This window comes from Hylaeus anthracinus, unplaced genomic scaffold, assembly GCF_026225885.1.
Source record: "Hylaeus anthracinus isolate JK02 unplaced genomic scaffold, UHH_iyHylAnth1.0_haploid 5, whole genome shotgun sequence".
NCBI classification, from domain to species: domain Eukaryota; kingdom Metazoa; phylum Arthropoda; class Insecta; order Hymenoptera; family Colletidae; genus Hylaeus; species Hylaeus anthracinus.
The window spans coordinates 6,100,655-6,118,820 of record NW_026535322.1 but is presented as its reverse complement, the minus strand read 5'-3'; the positions used below and the strand labels follow the sequence as shown (position 1 = coordinate 6,118,820).

Genomic DNA, 18,166 nt, shown 5'->3' with positions numbered 1-18,166 from the left:
GAGGGCGCTCAAGTTGTGCTTAGATTTGATTCGTTACATTTTCAACGGTGCACTGTATGTCCCTACTACAAAAAATGGTTAATCATACAAAAATTATTAATCATTTGACATTGATATAATAAAAATCTGTTTTATTTTTTATTAAATTAAGCCATCATAGTAAAACCTACAACCCTTTAGTTAGTGACGGCATCTAGTAACAACAGTAGGAACTATTTCCACTACAAACTTGAGTGTTTTTCCACTGATGGCGCGACTAATCAATTTCCCTTATTTCTTTGTTTTTTCTCACAATCTTATTAATCCAATCATTATAGTAATATATTGTAGTATTCCAAAGCAAAGGATCTTATTAATTATACATTTATGAAAAATAAAGAAAATTTATTAAAGATATCATCTAGTAACAACAGTGGGAACGGTTTTCACTACAGACTTTGGCATTTTGCCACCGATGGCGCCACTGATAAGTTCACCTGCTCACTGAGCGATGACCTTTCTGGAAGCACCCAATCTACGCTAGTTTACACCTGTTTACACCTGCTCTAAAACAGCAGGTATTTTAAATAATTCCTTTTACTATTTTTGTTGAAATTGTAACAGTAGTTTTAGATAATATTGATATATAATATATACATATCCTATATGTATATATAAAAATAACTTTAAATATGCCAAAAAACTATAGACAATAATGTTTCACAAAATAAATTTGAAGTTATGTCGCCTATGCGGCAAGGAAAGACAGCAAGGCACCAATTTATTTACAGATAAAACCAAAGGAACAGTGTTAATGTCAATTATCAACAAATATTTCTCTAAAGAGGTATATTCCAAGTCTGTTCTATCATTTATTTTTTTTCCACAAGTCATCATAACACTTCTCTTATCACAGGTGATAAATATATCAAATTCCGATGTGTATTCTAAATATGTTTGTATCGACTGTGAACAAAAAATTTGTGTATTCGATGAGTTTTATTTAATGGTAGCGAACGTACAAAAACAGATTGCAGCTCCATCATTGGACATTGATTTTGCAGAGGTATTGTTGATCTTTTATTATTTACATTTACTTTTCAATAATTATCGTTTATTTTTCGATTCGTCGATTAAATGTTCTAAATATTTTGTTTCCAGAGTATGTTGCGCGAATTGAAAGAAAGGGATAAGTTACCAAAAAATACCTTGGCGAAACAAGGGATAAAAAGGAGTACATGTACGATATGCGCGAAAAGCTTTAGATGTCAGGCACACTTAAATAGACACAAGCGGATTCATACAGGACAGAGACCGTTTGTTTGCAATGTTTGTAAGACTATGGAATTATGCGCTTAAACGAAAATTATAATTGCATGTAGATTTGGTCATTTTTGGAGAGAATGATTTATTATCAAAATCTCTCTTAATCCCTAATAAGTTACTCTAAAATTTCTTAAATTCATACATTGCGATATTTTCAGATTTGCAGAATGTCCTTCAACCAACAAGAAATATTGATGAAGCATATAGAAAGACATGATGGCAGAAAACAATTTCAATGTGCCAATTGTCATCAATCGTTTCGATATAAAGTATCATTAAAGTCTCACGTGATAAATTTCCACCTGGACACAGAGAAATGTGCCAGCAACCAAAATCTACAAATAGAAAACAGTTTGTTCGTTTGTTCCGATTGTGGTAAACAGTTTGTGACAAAATATAAATTGCAGAGGCATTCAAGGTGTCACACCGGAGAGAAACCTTACCATTGCACCTTGTGTATGAAAACATTTTCGCAGACTAGTAATTTGAAGGTACATCAGGTGAAATATCATCAAATACCTGGTTCTTTAACTGAACTGAGAAGGCAGACTCAATACAGTAACGAAATAGTTGAGCACGATGTACCTGTAACGTTAAACAATTTTTGTAGCGTTAATATGTTAGAGACTGAATTAGAGAGTACAATAAACGAAACAATGAATTCCACCGAACAAAGTGGTTCGTACGCGGCAAAGACTTACGAGAATCCTTTGTATGTTGACAATGAGATTGAAACAATTTTGGATCATGATCTTGGCCAACTGGAGCGAAACAAATATTCTACAAATTTGCAAGTCAAAGAATCTCTTTGTTTAAAGCAACCAGAAATCCCAGAATTATTGCATAATTTATTGTACGACGATGAGTAACTTTAACTGTTTAATTTAATTTTCATAAGGTGACTGTTTCTAGCAATAATAACTAGAAATGTAAAAATGATTAATAGCTGCAGCAATGACCTTTAAGGCATTACAACATTTTTATCAAGTAAAGTAACAGTTTTATCGAGTAAGTCTTTGACAAATGTATACAACTATACTATTAATGTATATATTCTAAAACTGTAGTGAATCGAACTGTGTAAGCAATTTATCATGTTCAGTCTTCAAAGGAAATCATACAATGCTCACTTTAGCATTTGTCTGCTAATGACTTGAAGATTTTGCATCTAAAAATTATCAGTGCATCAATTTGCAACCACTTGCAAACCACTTTGACAATGTTAAGGCACACGCTAAGATAAACGATACAATACTAATAAACAAAACTTCCTTTTGTTTTATCTCTATATAAATATTTTAGTAATAAAGGTAATCATGCGATTATAAAAGAGATCAGTTATCATGATTTGGCAAATGCATCATTAGAAAAAATGAATCGCTATAAATAATAATAGAACTTTAATAGTTCTTTAGTGCCCATTTTAAAGACAATAAGTTTCATTTCATAACTTAAAGATCACAACTTTGTTTGGTCTGTAAGAATCTTATATAAAATGGCTTGTTTGTAGTCCACATATATTGTTATTACTTTTGTTCGTAATAATCTTTCAAGTATTTCACATGTAACTTAATAAAATCTGGTTCTTCTTTAGACCATGTAATTAAATTCGCAAATATTCGTTTCATTTCATCGTCCTCAGTTTGCGTATCCAGCAGTAAAGACATTCCGTTGTCACCATTCAAAGCATCTTCATCTTCATCTTCTCCTATGCCCTCATCTTCAAAGAAATTGTTCTCAGCTTCCATGCACTTCAACAAAAAATCATTAACGCTTTCTTCGGATGCTTGTTCCCCTATAATTACGCTAATGATATCCTGTAGATTAGGTTCCAATGGATCTCCTGGCTCTTCTTTTATCAAAACCTCTTCAGGGATTTGTTTAATGATATTTCTCCATGTGTTTTGAATATATGTGACGCTTATTTCCGTCCAAGCCTCGAACAACAAGTCTATACAATCCTTGAGATCATAATCTGAATAAAACTGTTGCACTCCATCTGGATAATTCATCACTTTGCGCAACATTTTACAGCGGTAGGATCGTTTGGTTTCTTCAATTACTCCATGGTTCATAGGTTGAAGGAGAGGAGTGATATTCGCCTGCAGGAATATGATTTCAAAGTGATCATCTTGCTGAATCTCTTTGGGTAGATTGTACTCTCGATAATTATCCAAGAGAAGGATGACTTTTCCACAGGAGCTGGTCATCGATTGATGCATCCTCACTGCTGGTTTAAAGTGATTGAGATACCAATCAGTGAATATTTCTTGATTCATCCATACCTGTGACTGCGATTTGAAAACTACAGGAAGGCGATCCTTGCAATGTTTGAATGCCCTTGGATTCTTATATTTGTGAATAAACAGTGGCACAAGCTTGTGCGTTCCTGTTACATTAACGCACAAGCCAATCGATACCCGATCCATCGCCAACTTCGTTTCTTCCGCTTCTTTCTCCTCGCTCTGCAAAGTCCTCGTGGGAAGCGCCTTCCACATGAGACCAGTCTCCTCCATCTTGTAAATATTTTCATACTCGATTCCTTCTTGCACCAGCCGTCGAGTGAAATCCTCTACAAATAATTGCTGTGTGGCTGTTGCATTTGCATCCCCGTTTTCGCTAAAGTAGTTCGACAAGCGAATACCATGGCGGTTCTTAAAATTCCACAACCAACCTCTGCTTGCTTTGAAAGTTGACGGCCCTCCGAACTCCTTGTTCAGTTCTATCGCTTTTTCCAGCAATATCAAATCCGTGATACGATCCCCAAGCGTCCTCTGCTCTAAAAACCAAGCGTACAAGCGAGTGTCCAGTTCTTCGTTGGCTGGCTTTCGCAGATTTTTCCGTCTTCTCGTTTCAACACCTTGCTCTACGAGTTGACACACTGCCCCTGCGTTTCGCCGTATGCGACGAACTGTTGCTGGATGAACGTCATATTTCGCGGCTACCCTGGTAATAGCTGCTCCGCTATCCAGTTGCTGCATAATTTCAAGTCTTTGTTCCACCGAGAGGGCAGATTTCCTATTATTTTCGTTGTTACTCGCCATTTTCATAGAGGTTAATATTTGTACGCTATTAGAATGGGCTGAGATTTGTCTCAGGGGCCCATTTTTTTTTGTTAAAACTTATCAAACCTTATAGTTTTTGACCTGAAAAGTCCGAAAATGCAAGTTAAAAGTTTAGGAATCCAATAGTTTAGAAGATACGAGTACATAAAGATGTGTGTATTTGGCATACTTTGACAGGTCTGAACGACGCCATATTGACTCTACCCATCCTCTGATTGGTTCGCTTCTCTTGCGAGTTACCGGTATTTTTGCTCAAATGAATACCCATTTGGCGATTAATATGCCGAACTATTTTTCGGAGTTTGTTCTGTCAATATAACAATTACTTGTTCTCTTTTACGATTATGAGGAGATATTAACGGAAAACACTGACCAATCAGAGCGCGCGGATACCGTTGGAGCGGCCGCAGTAGCGTATGAGCACGGCCGCCTAGCGCGCAACCTACGCTCAACCGGCATACTCGCGCTCTGATTGGTCCGGGTTTTCGCTTAATATTTCCGTAACGAAACCTCGGACAACATTTTCGCTAAGGAAAAAGTTACTTGAAATCACCTCCCGAACCACCCCTTTCAATGTGTTACAATATTTTTGGGACACCCTGTATTTATTGTATTATCTTATAAAACATCACTTTTTATCGTAGGGTCCCCACTCTCAAGACCTACGAGCACAGAATGGGTAGACGGGCGACTCGAACGAGTGTTCGGCTCGCAGGTCAACATCACCCGCTTACAGAGCAGATCAGTGAGCGGTGAACTTTCTGAACGCACCCAATACTGTACTCATGATCACGGAACCCCTGGTAGAACCTGGTAAAAACCTTGAAACACGAAGTATCCAGTAGTAACAGACAATAACAGACGCGTCGTGTCCACACAATAATTTAAGGTTATCTTCTACCACAAAATTTCAAAAAACTGAACTATTTCACAAGAAACTCTCCAAACTCCTGCAAGAATCACAAGTGTACTATTAATGGCAATTAGTCGCTGATATCCAAGTATAAACAATGCCAAAATATTACTGTGACTACTGTGACACGTACCTAACCCATGACTCGCCGAGTGTACGAAAGACTCATTGTCAGGGACGTAAACATAAAGACAACGTAAAGTATTTCTATCAGAAATGGATGGAGGAACAAGCACAGCAACTAATCGACGCCACAACCGCAGCGTTTAAGGCAGGAAAAATTGCGTCCAATCCATTCGCAGCGAACAAGGGTGCAGCGATTCCTCCACCGCCTAATCTTGGACCAAGACCTGGAGTACCGCCTCAGGGTCCTCCAGGTATGATGCCACCGCCAGGAATGCATGGCGGCCCGATGGGTCCCGGAGGTCCGATGATGATGGGTCCGCACGGACCAATGCCTCCTATGATGGGCATGAGACCTCCTATGATGGGACCTATGGGACCAATGGGACCGATGATGGGGCCTATGGGTCCTATGGGTCCAATGAGACCACCGATGAATGGACCGCCGCCTCCTATGGGAAGAACAACTACTAATGAAGAAATAATGAAATCGTTTAAATGATGTGGTTTTCTATATATACATGTTGTATATTTAATTCTATTATAGTCATGTACATATAAATATAAGCTTTAAAGTACAAATTTTGTTTGACGATTCATGATATTTTTAGAACATTGGAATATTTACAGGAAAACTCGAAACCTTGAGAGAATTAAATAGTATTCAAATAAGACTAATAGTAACTTGTAGTTTTTGTATTGCAATGAAATATCTTGTCAATAAACTATACTTATTAATCAAAACGAGACAAAGTATTGATGTATCTATACTGATATTGAAAAGATGAAAAATTGTTTGTATGTAGCGAGTAATCTCTGGAACCATTGAACAAATTCTTAAAGTTGATTAAGGAAAAGTGCTACGATATCTTTGTTTTCAATTAGAAATCTCAATAATTATAACATATAACAAATTATTATTCACTTTCATTTGAAAAGCATTTTTTATTTATTTACAAGAATAGATATGAAGATGATTCGTGTACCATATAACGTTACACTCTGGGAAAAAAATCTCCTTTGAAATTAAGTTATAATTATCAAAACTGTATGATATAAATGTAACATAAATTCCTAATATCAATATTAATTGCAAATCAATGCAATTTTCCTACATTAATGTTGTATACATTCAACATACCATTTTATGTCTTAGATTGAAATGTAAGACAAATTTTTAATCAAATGATGTTCGAATAACATAAATACAAACAATTGTAACACCATAGTACCTGTTATATACTTATAGTATGTACATTTATAATGTGTATAATCATGGATAGAATTTAGTATCCGTAATCATATTTTACAATATTTCATCATAAATTTATATACTGACCTTGCGTAAACTATCGCTAAGGTACAAATAATATCTAATATGTTCATTTCGCTAAAACATGAAATCAGCACAATATTTCCAAGAAAACTACTTCAAGTAACTATAAACCGAAGTCACGTATTGCCTATGGTCTTTTTCCAGGTTTATTAGTCTTTGGAGCATATCAATGTGCTCTTGTGTAATATTCTTATCACTCATTCGCTTCTCAACTTCCTCTATAGCTTTATTCATGTATGGTAGATTGAATTCCAGAGCTTCGATGATAACTTTCTTAGCCTTTGCTTCTATGGATGTCTCAACATTTCTCACTTGACTCCCTATGGAATCTAATTTCGCTTTCTTCGATTTCTTCTTCTTCGAAGCATTTGTTTCAGAGTTGACCACACTCACTGTTTGCTGTGGATTGGATATTTTTGTTAGTTCACTATTGTTTGATATTATTTCTACATCTTTGTCAATGGGTCTCACTTCGGTGCAAGGCGTGCTATTTAATTGGTCATTCTTAGCATTCTTCGATAATGTATTGGAACACACTGGTTTCTTAACAGGTAGCGGAATTAAATTAGGTGAAATTGTATAAGGGTTTCGTACAGGAATTTCCTCCGCATTATTTGGTGGAAGCTGGTTACGTGGTAGCTGTAAAACTTCTATGGGATAAGCATAATAATATCCAGCAATAGTTTTCTCCAATTGGTTTCCTTCACTGTCTGTATAAAACTGCGTAGCGTTGTAATCAGTTTGAATGTTATTACTCGTTGAACATTCAGTAGTGGTAAATGTAGCGCTTGGTTGTTTATCTTGTATCTGAGTATTTTTTGGCATAGCATTATTGTTTACATTGGAACTTGTGGAAGCTTTTAATTTATTACAATCTTGTGAATTCTGTTTTTTGACTTTGTTCTCTTTTCCTTTATTTTTCTTTGATTTCTTCTTGTTAAATTTACTAAAGAAAGAGGACAGTTCGTCCTTGGTCAAGGTTCGAGGCACAGTTACTTTATTGTATACCGTGATAATTTGCACGTATAGTGGCAAGGGAACGTCTGGCACTTTCTGTGATGTTAAATTTGCTATTTTCCTACTTAACAATTTTGCAAGTTTGCGTAGCTTTACTGCTTCTCGACTCCACACTGGTTTCGTATGGTATATTTTCAACAATTTCTTTTTTAGTTTCAACAGCTCTCCTGCTTTACAAGACAATATGTTAGGATCTTGAACGCCGGCCATCGACTTCTTCAATTTTTCTATCCGACTGCTAAGATTGTTAGCTTCATCTGGTAAGTCTCGATCCAGCTCCTCTAAGTTTGTTGTCAAAAAATTGAACATCTTCTTCATACCACGTGGTAGATTCGTGTCTATGTGGAGATTCTTCTCGTCGTCTTGCAGGCGAAGCCAAAATCCGAAGATCTGATGCAGGTGCACCGGAACACCCATTATCGATCGTATCCTTATCTTCAATACCCTCAGCGGATCAAAAAATATTTTTAATTCAAAGTTAATTATCTTCGACAAGTGGTCGAAGAACTCCACTGGCACAGGACTTTTCACAAAACTGCTTGCGTTTGGAACTATATCATTTGGAACCTTCTTCGTAAGTTCTTCGCCGTTCTGTTTTCTGGTATGGAACATACCGTACGAATACAATACACAACAGCCTTCGAGACCTTCTTCTGTCTCCGCAGAAAACTCGGCATTTTTTATGCGAGTATGTTTGTTTTTTTTGGATTTAGTCAATGGTATGACGTCTTTGGTGGTGTTATCATAGCCATGTTCTGCGGATTGTGTTCTGTCTCCATAATTTGAGACAGATGCTGGTGTTGGAAAGTGCTGCGACCACCGATATTCGTAGCACATGGAGGAATCGTGTCCGCGCTTGGTGCAATTGCAGCAGTAGAGTAAATCCGCAGGCTTCATGATTTCCGATAAGTTTTCTGGGATGTTTATCTCAGAGTTGCGTGTCTGAAATAAAGAAAAAATTATCCTCTACTGTAATTTCCATTAAGATAAGCTTACCGTTTGATGAAATCTTCTCCAGAGATCGGGACACTCCGTTGATCTATGCCCTACAGCTTTACACATGTTGCAATAAAGTGTGCGACAAGATTCGCAAGTCTTTCTAAACGTTCCTTGCTTTTTACCGCACTGCAAAGAATCGATACATTAGTACGAGATCGTAACAAAATATATTTCTTTCAGAAATACATTCGAACCGTGAGACACATTTTCTGAGGACATCGAGCTTCGATGTGTCCTTCCGTACCACACATGTAGCATCGAGGAGGTTTGTGTGGTTGAGTACAATTGTACGCTCGATGACCTTCGCATTGACACTTGTTACACTTGACGTTCCAAAATCTGTTTCGTCTCGAATGAGTCGGCATCAGGTCTTCATCTAAAATAGCCCAAAGTCTTGGATCCTCTATAATTCATTGAAGTATAGAATACTCGTACAAATTTTGTAACTACAATACAACCAGATAGGTTCTACCAACTCACTTGACATTTTACTTTGTATTTCCTGGATGTCGAAGTTTTCTTGACCTCGAACCTCGTTATAAAAGTTTTTAAGACTCTCAGACATGGGGCGAAAAAAATAATCCACCCACGACTGTTGTTTTTCTTTCTCTTTGCTCTGCTGTGGAGTGGCACTTGCTTCCGAATGTTTACTATTGTTAGTTTTCTTTCGCTTTGCGTTAATATTAGGTTCGTTATCTTCGTCTCTTCTTCTTTTACTTATAGTTAACTCGTTAGGGTTTCGGAAAGTCATTACTTCTACTTCCTCTGCGAAGGTAACCAATTTGGGTTTATCTCTTTCATACACTATATTACTGTTGTTGATATTATCTAACGGAGATTGAAATTCAGACGCGATATTTTTTTCGGTATTGGAGGATGATTTGACTGTCTCGCCAGCAGTTTTGAGTGATTCGGTTGTAAGTGTGAATGTATCTTTTGAAGCGTTTTTATCTTTGTGTGAGTGGGTGAGATCATTTTGGACATTTTTACTCATCTCCATTATTTCCTTTATACTGGAAGCGGCTTTTTGGATTTCTGTGCAGTTTAATGTGATGTCTTCTGTTGCGCAGCTTGCTAAGGTATCATCAATAGTTGTTGATACATTATTTGAAGCTTTGGTTCTTATATAAGTTATATTCTCGTAATCTTCTGTTAGATTACATATATTATTGATGTAGAATTGCTCGTTCCTATTGCTGCTTGACATGTCAAACTCGTCGTCAGAATCTGGTAACTGTATAACAGGTGGCAATGGTTTTGGTGGAATAGGCACTTCTAAAATAGATTCTTCGGAATCGCTGTCCATTTCTACTGATAGTACAGCGACCTCTTCGGAATAGTTACTGACTTTCTGTATCTTATCGCTTCTTGTACATATCTCGTACCTTGTCTCCTTTTCTATTGGGTCCAAGTAACTCAATTGTTGTTGATTTTCTTCTTCCATGTTTGTTTCATCTTGTACATTCTCTTCTGTCTGTTCTTTCTCTTTTTCTTCCAATTGTTGCAATCGTTTATTTAGATTCTCATACTTTTCTTGATATAGTTTATTGATAAACAACTTTGAAAATTCATATTTTCTAAAAATATTGTCAGGATTGTTCACTTTCTGCTTAACGCACATTTCTTCTTCAGTTCTTCCAGTATTATCGTTAATATTACATTGTTTAGAATTTAAAGAAGATTGTCTTGTTTCAAAGTTTGAACATTGCATAGGTTTTTGTTTAGTCTCTGCTTCTGTTTCTGGTTTTATGTTTTTGCTCGTATCATAAGTGTTAGCTGGATTACTATTGATATTTTCCTGTTTATGAGAAACCACAGACTCCTTATTACCTTTCGGCGATTTAATGCTTTCTTGTGGATGTTGTAAAGCTTCTCTAGATGGTACATTTAAATTATGTTTATTGTGTACATTCGACGATTCACTTTCTGTGTTAAGGGAAAAATTGAATTTGAAATTGCCATCGGAGTTAGATACTTGAGTACTTATAGATTTATTTGATTCTTTACTGTCAAAACCAGAATCTTCTAACTTAATATTCTCTTTTACATCTAGATCTTCCAAATTATTGGAGCCGTAATAGACAGCAGCATACAATCTAGATTGTAAGTCACAATTAACTTCTTCGTCATCGCTATTCTCAGCCTTACAATAATCTAGTTCACACAAATTAAATAATTTATTGTTATTATGCAAGCATGATAAACATTGTATAGGAAGTACATTATTATTATTATTATTATTATTATAATTCTTACCTCGAAATACATTGTGTTCCATAGTTATTTGTATGAACGCATGGAACAACTTGATGGAAAAAAGGAATTTGTAGATAATATACGCAACACAAACAATAACAAATCTTGGGTGAAATGAGAACACTTGTAACGTTTTCCAGAAAAGAATAACTTTGTGTAACTTAGTCTCAAAAAATTCTCACGTGTTCAACACACTGTACGTACAAAATTGAAATACACACATACACGTACTTGTTTCTTCTGCAAAATGTTTGTCATATTAGAAGAGTGTTTCGAGTCTAATAACATCGTGTGTATTGTATGGTGCGAGCAGGTATATAGGGAGATTTTTAATTCTGTAGATAAGAAAATTTAAAACAAATTTTGTCTTCCGGATGTAGCCATTCATTCGCCACAATAATGACCTGGCTTCAGCATACAAACATTATTCTTTATTTTTCATAAGCGCATAATTAATAAAATTCTTTGTATTTTTTTTATCATTTATACTTATACAGGGTGTTCCAAAAATGTTGTAACACCTTGAAAGAGGCGGTTCGGGAGGTGATTTGAAACAACTTTTTCCTTAGCGAGAATGTTGTACGAGACTTCGTTGAGGAGATATTAACGGAAAACACTGACCAATCAGAGCGCGAGTATACTGGTGGAGCGGCCGCAGTAGCGTATGAGCGAAGCCGGCTAGCGCGTAGCTACGCTCACCAGCATATTCGCGCTCTGATTGGTTGGGGTTTTCGCCTAATATATCCTTAACGAAACCTGGGACAACATTTTCGCTAAGGAAAAAGTTGTTTCAAATCGCCTCCCAAACCACCCCTTTCAAGGTGTTACAACATTTTTGGAACACCCTGTATTTGTATATCATCACTAGTTACAGGCGCATTTCCAATCTTATTTTACCAATCACAAACTCGAACACACCTGGGTATTTTCTCTGGGGTAAAATATAGTGAAATCCCTAGTTGTAGGCGTGTCACTAATTTGATTCCAACTTTCCAATCTATCAAACATTTTAACACATTTACCCGCTCACTGAGCACTTAATGAGCGTTAGTGAGCAGTGTAAAAATTTTCAATGAAAATGCAAGTTTTAACTATATTAACTAACTAGAAAATTATATATGTAATAAATCTTCGAATACATGTTGAATTTGTACGTTGATAACCTATTTTGACCCTGAATGTTTTGGAGATAATGCTATAATAATAATCTCATAATTCATTCTTCATAGATCCTCACTCATTATAGATTGACAGAGTTAAACAATCTATATTTGTTTAACTTATCACAACCTTGCCATTTATCCAATAGAATTGACAATATTTCATCAAATTTATGGTTCTGATAGAAAATTATTAATCAAAATCCATGATCATAAGACTATAATATTTAGTTTAAATTTGTACTGTAAAATGTTATTACTAATTATTCCATTAATTCATAAAGGATTCATATTAATATGTACATTTGTTCTTAAGTATCTTTTCAATATTAAGTAATCGAGGTTCGAAGTATTTGTCGTCTAATTGATTTATTTGTACAAAATGTAAAATACAGGGGACAGTAGACAGTCTCTTCTATCCAAACCCTTTCTTCACTGTGACTCTGAAACAAACTCCTCCTTTTCTCAATCTTAATTAATCGAAGAAATGTTTAAGTTACAAAAATAAACACTTCCGAACAGCACCGACAATTCTTCACTTTTAAATTCCGACACAACTGTTCCTGCGGGATACGAAACATGAGAGCGCTACTGATTTTTCTTTTCCTCATTTTAATATTTTTAATCAGTACTTTTTTTTTAAGAATTAAACAACCAAAGATAGCCACAGACCACAGAGAACCACTAACTGCACAATCTATCTAGATAAAAGATGGAAAGAATCTTCTTGAAAGAAACAAAGAAAATCACACCACGAAATTCACGGTCAACTTCACAAGGAAATATTTGTTTCTTTTAAAAAAACCCATGCAACTGATCGCCAAGTCACAACATGCATTTTATGATAATATAAGTAAACTTTTCTATGCAATGATTGTTTTTTCTTTCCTTTGTTACCACTAAAATCAACAAAATATTTCTCTCTCGGAAAAGTTTCCTTTACGTATCGAAGGAATTGTTATATCCTCGGATAACACTGAAATCATCGATGCATCTTCCTGTTAAAAATCATTTACATTTCTAACGTAATAAATATTTCTCAGTCGATGTCACTGAAACTTTGGTAGGTGAACTAAAAATAACGAATGCATTGACTCAGCATAATGGTCATCTATTTGTTGTTCCGACACTATTGTGTGATTAAACCACTGCACCTTCGGTTGCGACATACCGTAACGCACTTTTAAAAATAACATTTTAAAAGAGCGTCACAAGGTTGGTCGCCAAGCACAAACACTTGGATTTGTTTTACATTACACTGTACACGTTCTGTTTCATTTTTTTTTCTTTTATGCTTTTCAAATATTTATCACTAAACACTGTCCCTTTCAAATGAAACGATTACTGTCCCTTTTTCACTGAGAAAAGCACAGGAAGCCGTTTTAAGAATTTTTGTCTTTTTCACTTTCTTCGGTTCACTTTTTCAGAACACATCCACACAAATCACTTAGATAAGTATTATATGTATATATCACACAGATAATTCTACATAATCATAAAATGCAACTTTACAATTAACTAGACTTAATTACTGCATCGAACATGGTTCAAGCAGATCTTTCATATTCAGATTCATGAGTGTATCAAAAAAGATAAGGACCAACTATAAGAAACTAAAAATCCATTTAGGAGTTTCGTACGAATATGAAAGAACTGTGTATACACCCTCTAGAGCGTATAATAACAGTATATATTAAATCTAGGATCGTTATGAGTTATCTGTGATAATTGATCTTATTTAAGTGTTTCCACAAAAAAAAAAAACTTATCGAATACTGAATTGCTTCGTTATTAAGTTTCTCATATGTATATAAACAGTTATTACGATACGTTTTAATAAAAACTTTTTAATCAAAAATTTACAAAATACGTTCAATTTATTCTACCACCCTTATTAAGAATTTCATGTTTCTCTCAGCAATTCAGATTCGTAGAAGAAATCGATGCTTCTAATGGATATACAGATTCGTATGTTTAGTATCTTCTACTTTAATACTTCCATTATTTGTAACTTCAACAAAATCATTTAACTGTGAGCAATTTAATTATCAAGAAAATTGATAATGGTAGAGATCTTTACTTTTTGTATGTTTAACATAGACTGGAACGCTAATTTCAATTCATTCACATCTTACTTTTGATTGGGATTAGATAACAATATATTTTTGGAGCAACGTTAGAGAAATTAATTTACGTAAAATATATTAAGTGTATACGTAACACCTATGTATGATTATATATTGTATCACAAAATAATTGAATTTCATCCAAATATAAAGTTTGTCTCAGATCTGCAAGGATAAAAACTTTATCATCTTCTATTATTATTCTGATATTTGCTATATATTCTGCCTGAAACTTGTCTGCATTCTTCAAGTTCCTCAAATATTTCAATGAAATAAACTTTCATTGTATCCTATTTACAATCTCAAATGAAAGAACTCATCATGTACCAAAGTTTCGCGTCAAACTCTCCTACAATGAAATAATACACTACAAAAGTTTCTGTATGAAAAAAAATGATCATACAAAATACAATATTACTTAAGAAAACCCTCAAGATCAAATGAAAATTTGTATCTCGTATGAAATGTTTCTTCGAAAGCTGCAAATAATGTACTTAAAGTGATGGTACTAAACACCTTAGTCAGTATAAATGTATCCTATAGGTTGCTCTAATTGTATGCGTGCGTGCTTCATGCGCGCATGTGTGTGTGTGTGTGTGTGTGTGTGTCAGTGTCATTAATGATATCTTAGGCGCTACCCCCCTTAACAACGACGATTACCAGATGATCCTCTTTGAGTCCTTCTTCGCTGAGACTGGGACAGGTTCTTTTCAACAATTCTGTAGAAAATGCACACGGTGGAAATGCATAAAGAACCCCAGTTCCTTCCGTGTCTTTATTAAGTAGCGAAATGACACCGGCTGCTTCTTTCTGCTTCAAATACGACACCAGGTTACGCAGAGGTCTGGTCTGGACATTAGTGTCATCTGTGGAGATAACGGTACTCGAACCAGCCAACCCTAGGAAAATAGCATGCGAACTGGAAGTTTGAATTCTCTTCGACACATCGTCCAACTTCGGTTGGTCCAAACGTAATCTCTGCGTAATCCTCAGCATGTGCTTTCCATCTTCGTCTTTCATCAAGGCTTCTATTATTTCTGTGTCACCATCGGTTAAATGAAACTTTGCTGGAAAGAGAGAATTTTTTAAGATTAGAGCTCCTTGCCACACCGCTATCGATTTCCTTGCGACTTCTGGAAGTGTACGGGAAGTGGAAAGCATTCCAGTACGAGTGTTCTCTGAATCCGAATCAGAATCGATCGGTCTTCTACGAGGAGATCTTGATCTGGATCTGTCTACGCCAGGTTCCCTAGATAGAGATCTACGCAAGCTTCTCGGAGTTTCGTACTCTAACTCTGGCGGTGGTCTGCGACTGGACCAGTCTGCTTCGTCTCTCATATAACTGTCTGGATAAGTTCCACGATAGCCTCCTCGTCCTCCGCCTCTCCTTTCATGCCATGGAGCAGATCCCCTGCCTCTGAAACCTCTTGGTCCATATCCAAAGTCACTGTCTGGTCCATAGGGATCGTAAGATGACTCGTAGTCAACGGGTCTTGGTCTGAACTCTCCGCTCTCTTCCGAGTAGGGTCTAGGCTTGAATCCAAATCCTGGAGTTACATCTGCGAAATCTACTCTTAATCTTCTGTCTGGACCGCCTAGAGGGAATCCTCTCATCTCTTTCACGGCAGCCTGTGCAGCATCGATGGAATCGTATAGAATGTAAGCGTTGCTGTCACCTTTTATGTAATCAATTTTCTTTATCGCTCCAAATCTGTCGAATTCTCTCTCTAATTGGGGCACAGAGGTCCACGGTCCTAAACCGCCAACCCAGATTCTTGTAGTAGGAGTAGCCTTTCCATAACCAATCTTGCATTGAAATTTCCCTATGTACTGTCCAGAAAGTTCCACTTTACATCTGTGCGCCATGTCTAAAGTCTGAAATCTGACGAAAGCGTAAGCATTTCCAGTTCCTGGTGGAGGTCTCTTAATGTCTATGTCATCCACGATTCCATATTTACTAAAAATCCTCCTCAACTCCTCTTCTGTAATATTAATTTCCAAGTTTCCCGCAAAGAGCGTCCTCGTTGCCAGTGGATCATCTTCAGGAGAGACATGATGTAAATAATTTGGGAACTTGTCCTTCTTGTTTTCCACGCGTTCGAATCCATGAACAGGATGCCGTATCATCATGTGTCTTGGAGGACCGTAATGATGAGGAGGACCAGGGTGAACGTGAGGTGGTCCATGATGAATTGGTGGTCTAACAAACTCGTGGTGAGGTGGAGGAATTGCTTCTCGTCTCATTTCCCTATGTGGTGGAGGCAATCCAACTGGAGGTCCGTAGACTCTTTCATATCTTTCCAAAGGTCTGTGTCTATCTGTTGGACCAGGACTTCTAGCATAGTATCTTTCGTAATCAGGTGGAGTAATGGATCTTGGACGTCTATAAGTGTCCGGTCTTTCGTAAACTGGCTCCACAAGGGCCACCTTGTCATACATGATAATTCTTGGTTTTGCATGCTTTGCATCTCTGGCATCTTCAGAACTTCTGAAGCAAACATAGGCAACGCGTTCGTCTAGCTCGTGAGAGATCCTAATAGAGAAATCACCAAACTTCTTGTACTCTCTGTAAAGAGTATCCTTGATCACTTCGTCGCTAGCTTTCGGATGAATGGAGCTGATACAAAGAACTTTATAGCTATACGGACGTTCTGCGGGTAACTCTCTTGGGGTTCTTAAATAATCGTCCCTGTGGGAACTAGATTCTACGTAACGTGCGTGAGACGAGGCACGAGTAGGACTAGGACTTCTTGCACCTCTACTACGACGACGGATTCTTTCTGGAGTTATTCGTTCGTCACTGGAATCATCATATCTATAAATTAATGAAATAATGTATAACATGGTAAGGTTCCAATTTAATAGTAATGAGTAAAATTTAGATATTTTGATATGTATATACTAGCAGGATGTTTTAAATTCCAAATTTATTAATTAGAGAATACTTGGTTCAATAAATTTGGTAATACATTCCTAAATAAAAATATTTCGTTCTATGCAAAAATTGTACTTCAATTTCTTACAAAAATCTGCAATTGGTTGCTAAGCCAATAATTAATTTGAGGGCAAGTGGAGTATAGTACAGTGAAGATACTGCATTTACCCAAGTGTCGTGGAAAATAAGTAGTTTAATTGTAATGTTCTTTTCTAAATAGAAAGAGATTTGTGGTTCTTACCGTCCCATGGAGGATCTGCTTCGTTTAACGCGAGGAGGCGGAGTGTCTCGACTGGAACTCCTTTTCATATTATTGCGAATTTTAACTGTGATCTTATGTCGATCGTCACGCGGAATCCCAATCATCAACGCTGCTTAACACGGCAGAGCCGAACGAACGGTCAAAGAAGAAACAAAGAATCGATAATCACACGAAGCTTCTCAGCATGAACATATCGTCATTCGCAGCCTTAACTGTTCTCAAAGAGCACAAAATGGCGACCACTTTCGTTACTCGATTTCCGGAGCCTCTTTCCAATTTCAAATTACATTCCATAAATAAACGAACTAAACGTTCAAATTGTGCATTTCATAGAATTCTTGATTTTTACGTTGATTTATCTATAGTAGATTGTTATAAGTTCAAGTTCTACATGCGTGATAACGTATTATTTATATTTCAAAATTATTGATTCACGATTGATGTCGAGTAATGTCGTGCGTGGTCGTGTGATATCGTTGCGTCATTCGGCAACGATTCACCAAGCGCGCGCATACTGCGTAGAAGATAACAAAATGTGTAGAAACGTCTGATAGGTTGAAATGAAATTAGAGACACGCCTTAAGCTAGGGATTTCACTATATTTTATGGCGGAGAAAGCACTAGATGTGTTCGAGTTTCTGATTGGTGTACAGGTATTAAAATCCGTTC

At 36.3% G+C, this 18,166-nt stretch overlaps 5 protein-coding genes across 7 annotated transcripts; 2 read left to right on the top strand and 3 right to left on the bottom strand.

Moving 5' to 3' along the window:
• Positions 1 to 484: 484 nt before the first annotated feature.
• Positions 485 to 2,898, top strand: LOC128895288 (putative zinc finger protein 840). Its single transcript, XM_054157769.1, has 4 exons — positions 485 to 826; positions 896 to 1,045; positions 1,141 to 1,308; positions 1,464 to 2,898. The coding sequence occupies exons 1-4, from the start codon at positions 695 to 697 to the stop codon at positions 2,172 to 2,174; spliced, it is 1,161 nt and encodes a 386-aa protein (XP_054013744.1). The 5' UTR covers positions 485 to 694; the 3' UTR covers positions 2,175 to 2,898.
• Positions 2,691 to 4,713, bottom strand: LOC128895283 (tigger transposable element-derived protein 2-like). Of its 2 annotated transcripts, XM_054157756.1 has the most exons (3): positions 4,540 to 4,713; positions 3,980 to 4,451; positions 2,691 to 3,877 (listed from the first exon to the last, which is right to left on the bottom strand). In XM_054157756.1, the coding sequence occupies exons 2-3, from the start codon at positions 4,353 to 4,355 to the stop codon at positions 2,832 to 2,834; spliced, it is 1,422 nt and encodes a 473-aa protein (XP_054013731.1). In that variant the 5' UTR covers positions 4,356 to 4,451; positions 4,540 to 4,713; the 3' UTR covers positions 2,691 to 2,831. The 2 variants fall into 2 exon arrangements, with proteins under 2 accessions (XP_054013731.1, XP_054013730.1); XM_054157755.1 differs by having other exon boundaries at positions 2,691 to 4,451; positions 4,540 to 4,705.
• A 478-nt stretch (positions 4,714 to 5,191) lies between these two features.
• Positions 5,192 to 6,223, top strand: LOC128895301 (U1 small nuclear ribonucleoprotein C-like). The gene has a single exon (XM_054157787.1). It carries the CDS (start codon positions 5,381 to 5,383, stop codon positions 5,906 to 5,908), a length of 528 nt encoding a protein of 175 aa, XP_054013762.1. The 5' UTR covers positions 5,192 to 5,380; the 3' UTR covers positions 5,909 to 6,223.
• A 73-nt stretch (positions 6,224 to 6,296) lies between these two features.
• LOC128895268 (uncharacterized) lies at positions 6,297 to 11,797 on the bottom strand. Of its 2 annotated transcripts, none has more exons than XM_054157716.1 (5): positions 11,015 to 11,797; positions 9,239 to 10,912; positions 8,953 to 9,134; positions 8,756 to 8,884; positions 6,297 to 8,701 (listed from the first exon to the last, which is right to left on the bottom strand). In XM_054157716.1, exons 1-5 carry the CDS (start codon positions 11,034 to 11,036, stop codon positions 6,833 to 6,835), a joined length of 3,876 nt encoding a protein of 1,291 aa, XP_054013691.1. In that variant the 5' UTR covers positions 11,037 to 11,797; the 3' UTR covers positions 6,297 to 6,832. The 2 variants fall into 2 exon arrangements, with proteins under 2 accessions (XP_054013691.1, XP_054013690.1); XM_054157715.1 differs by having other exon boundaries at positions 8,953 to 9,161; positions 11,015 to 11,796.
• Positions 11,798 to 12,524: 727 nt separating this feature from the next.
• Positions 12,525 to 17,972, bottom strand: LOC128895273 (RNA-binding protein spenito). The gene is made up of 2 exons (XM_054157730.1): positions 17,477 to 17,972; positions 12,525 to 17,115 (listed from the first exon to the last, which is right to left on the bottom strand). The coding sequence occupies exons 1-2, from the start codon at positions 17,599 to 17,601 to the stop codon at positions 14,928 to 14,930; spliced, it is 2,313 nt and encodes a 770-aa protein (XP_054013705.1). The 5' UTR covers positions 17,602 to 17,972; the 3' UTR covers positions 12,525 to 14,927.
• Positions 17,973 to 18,166: the final 194 nt, after the last annotated feature.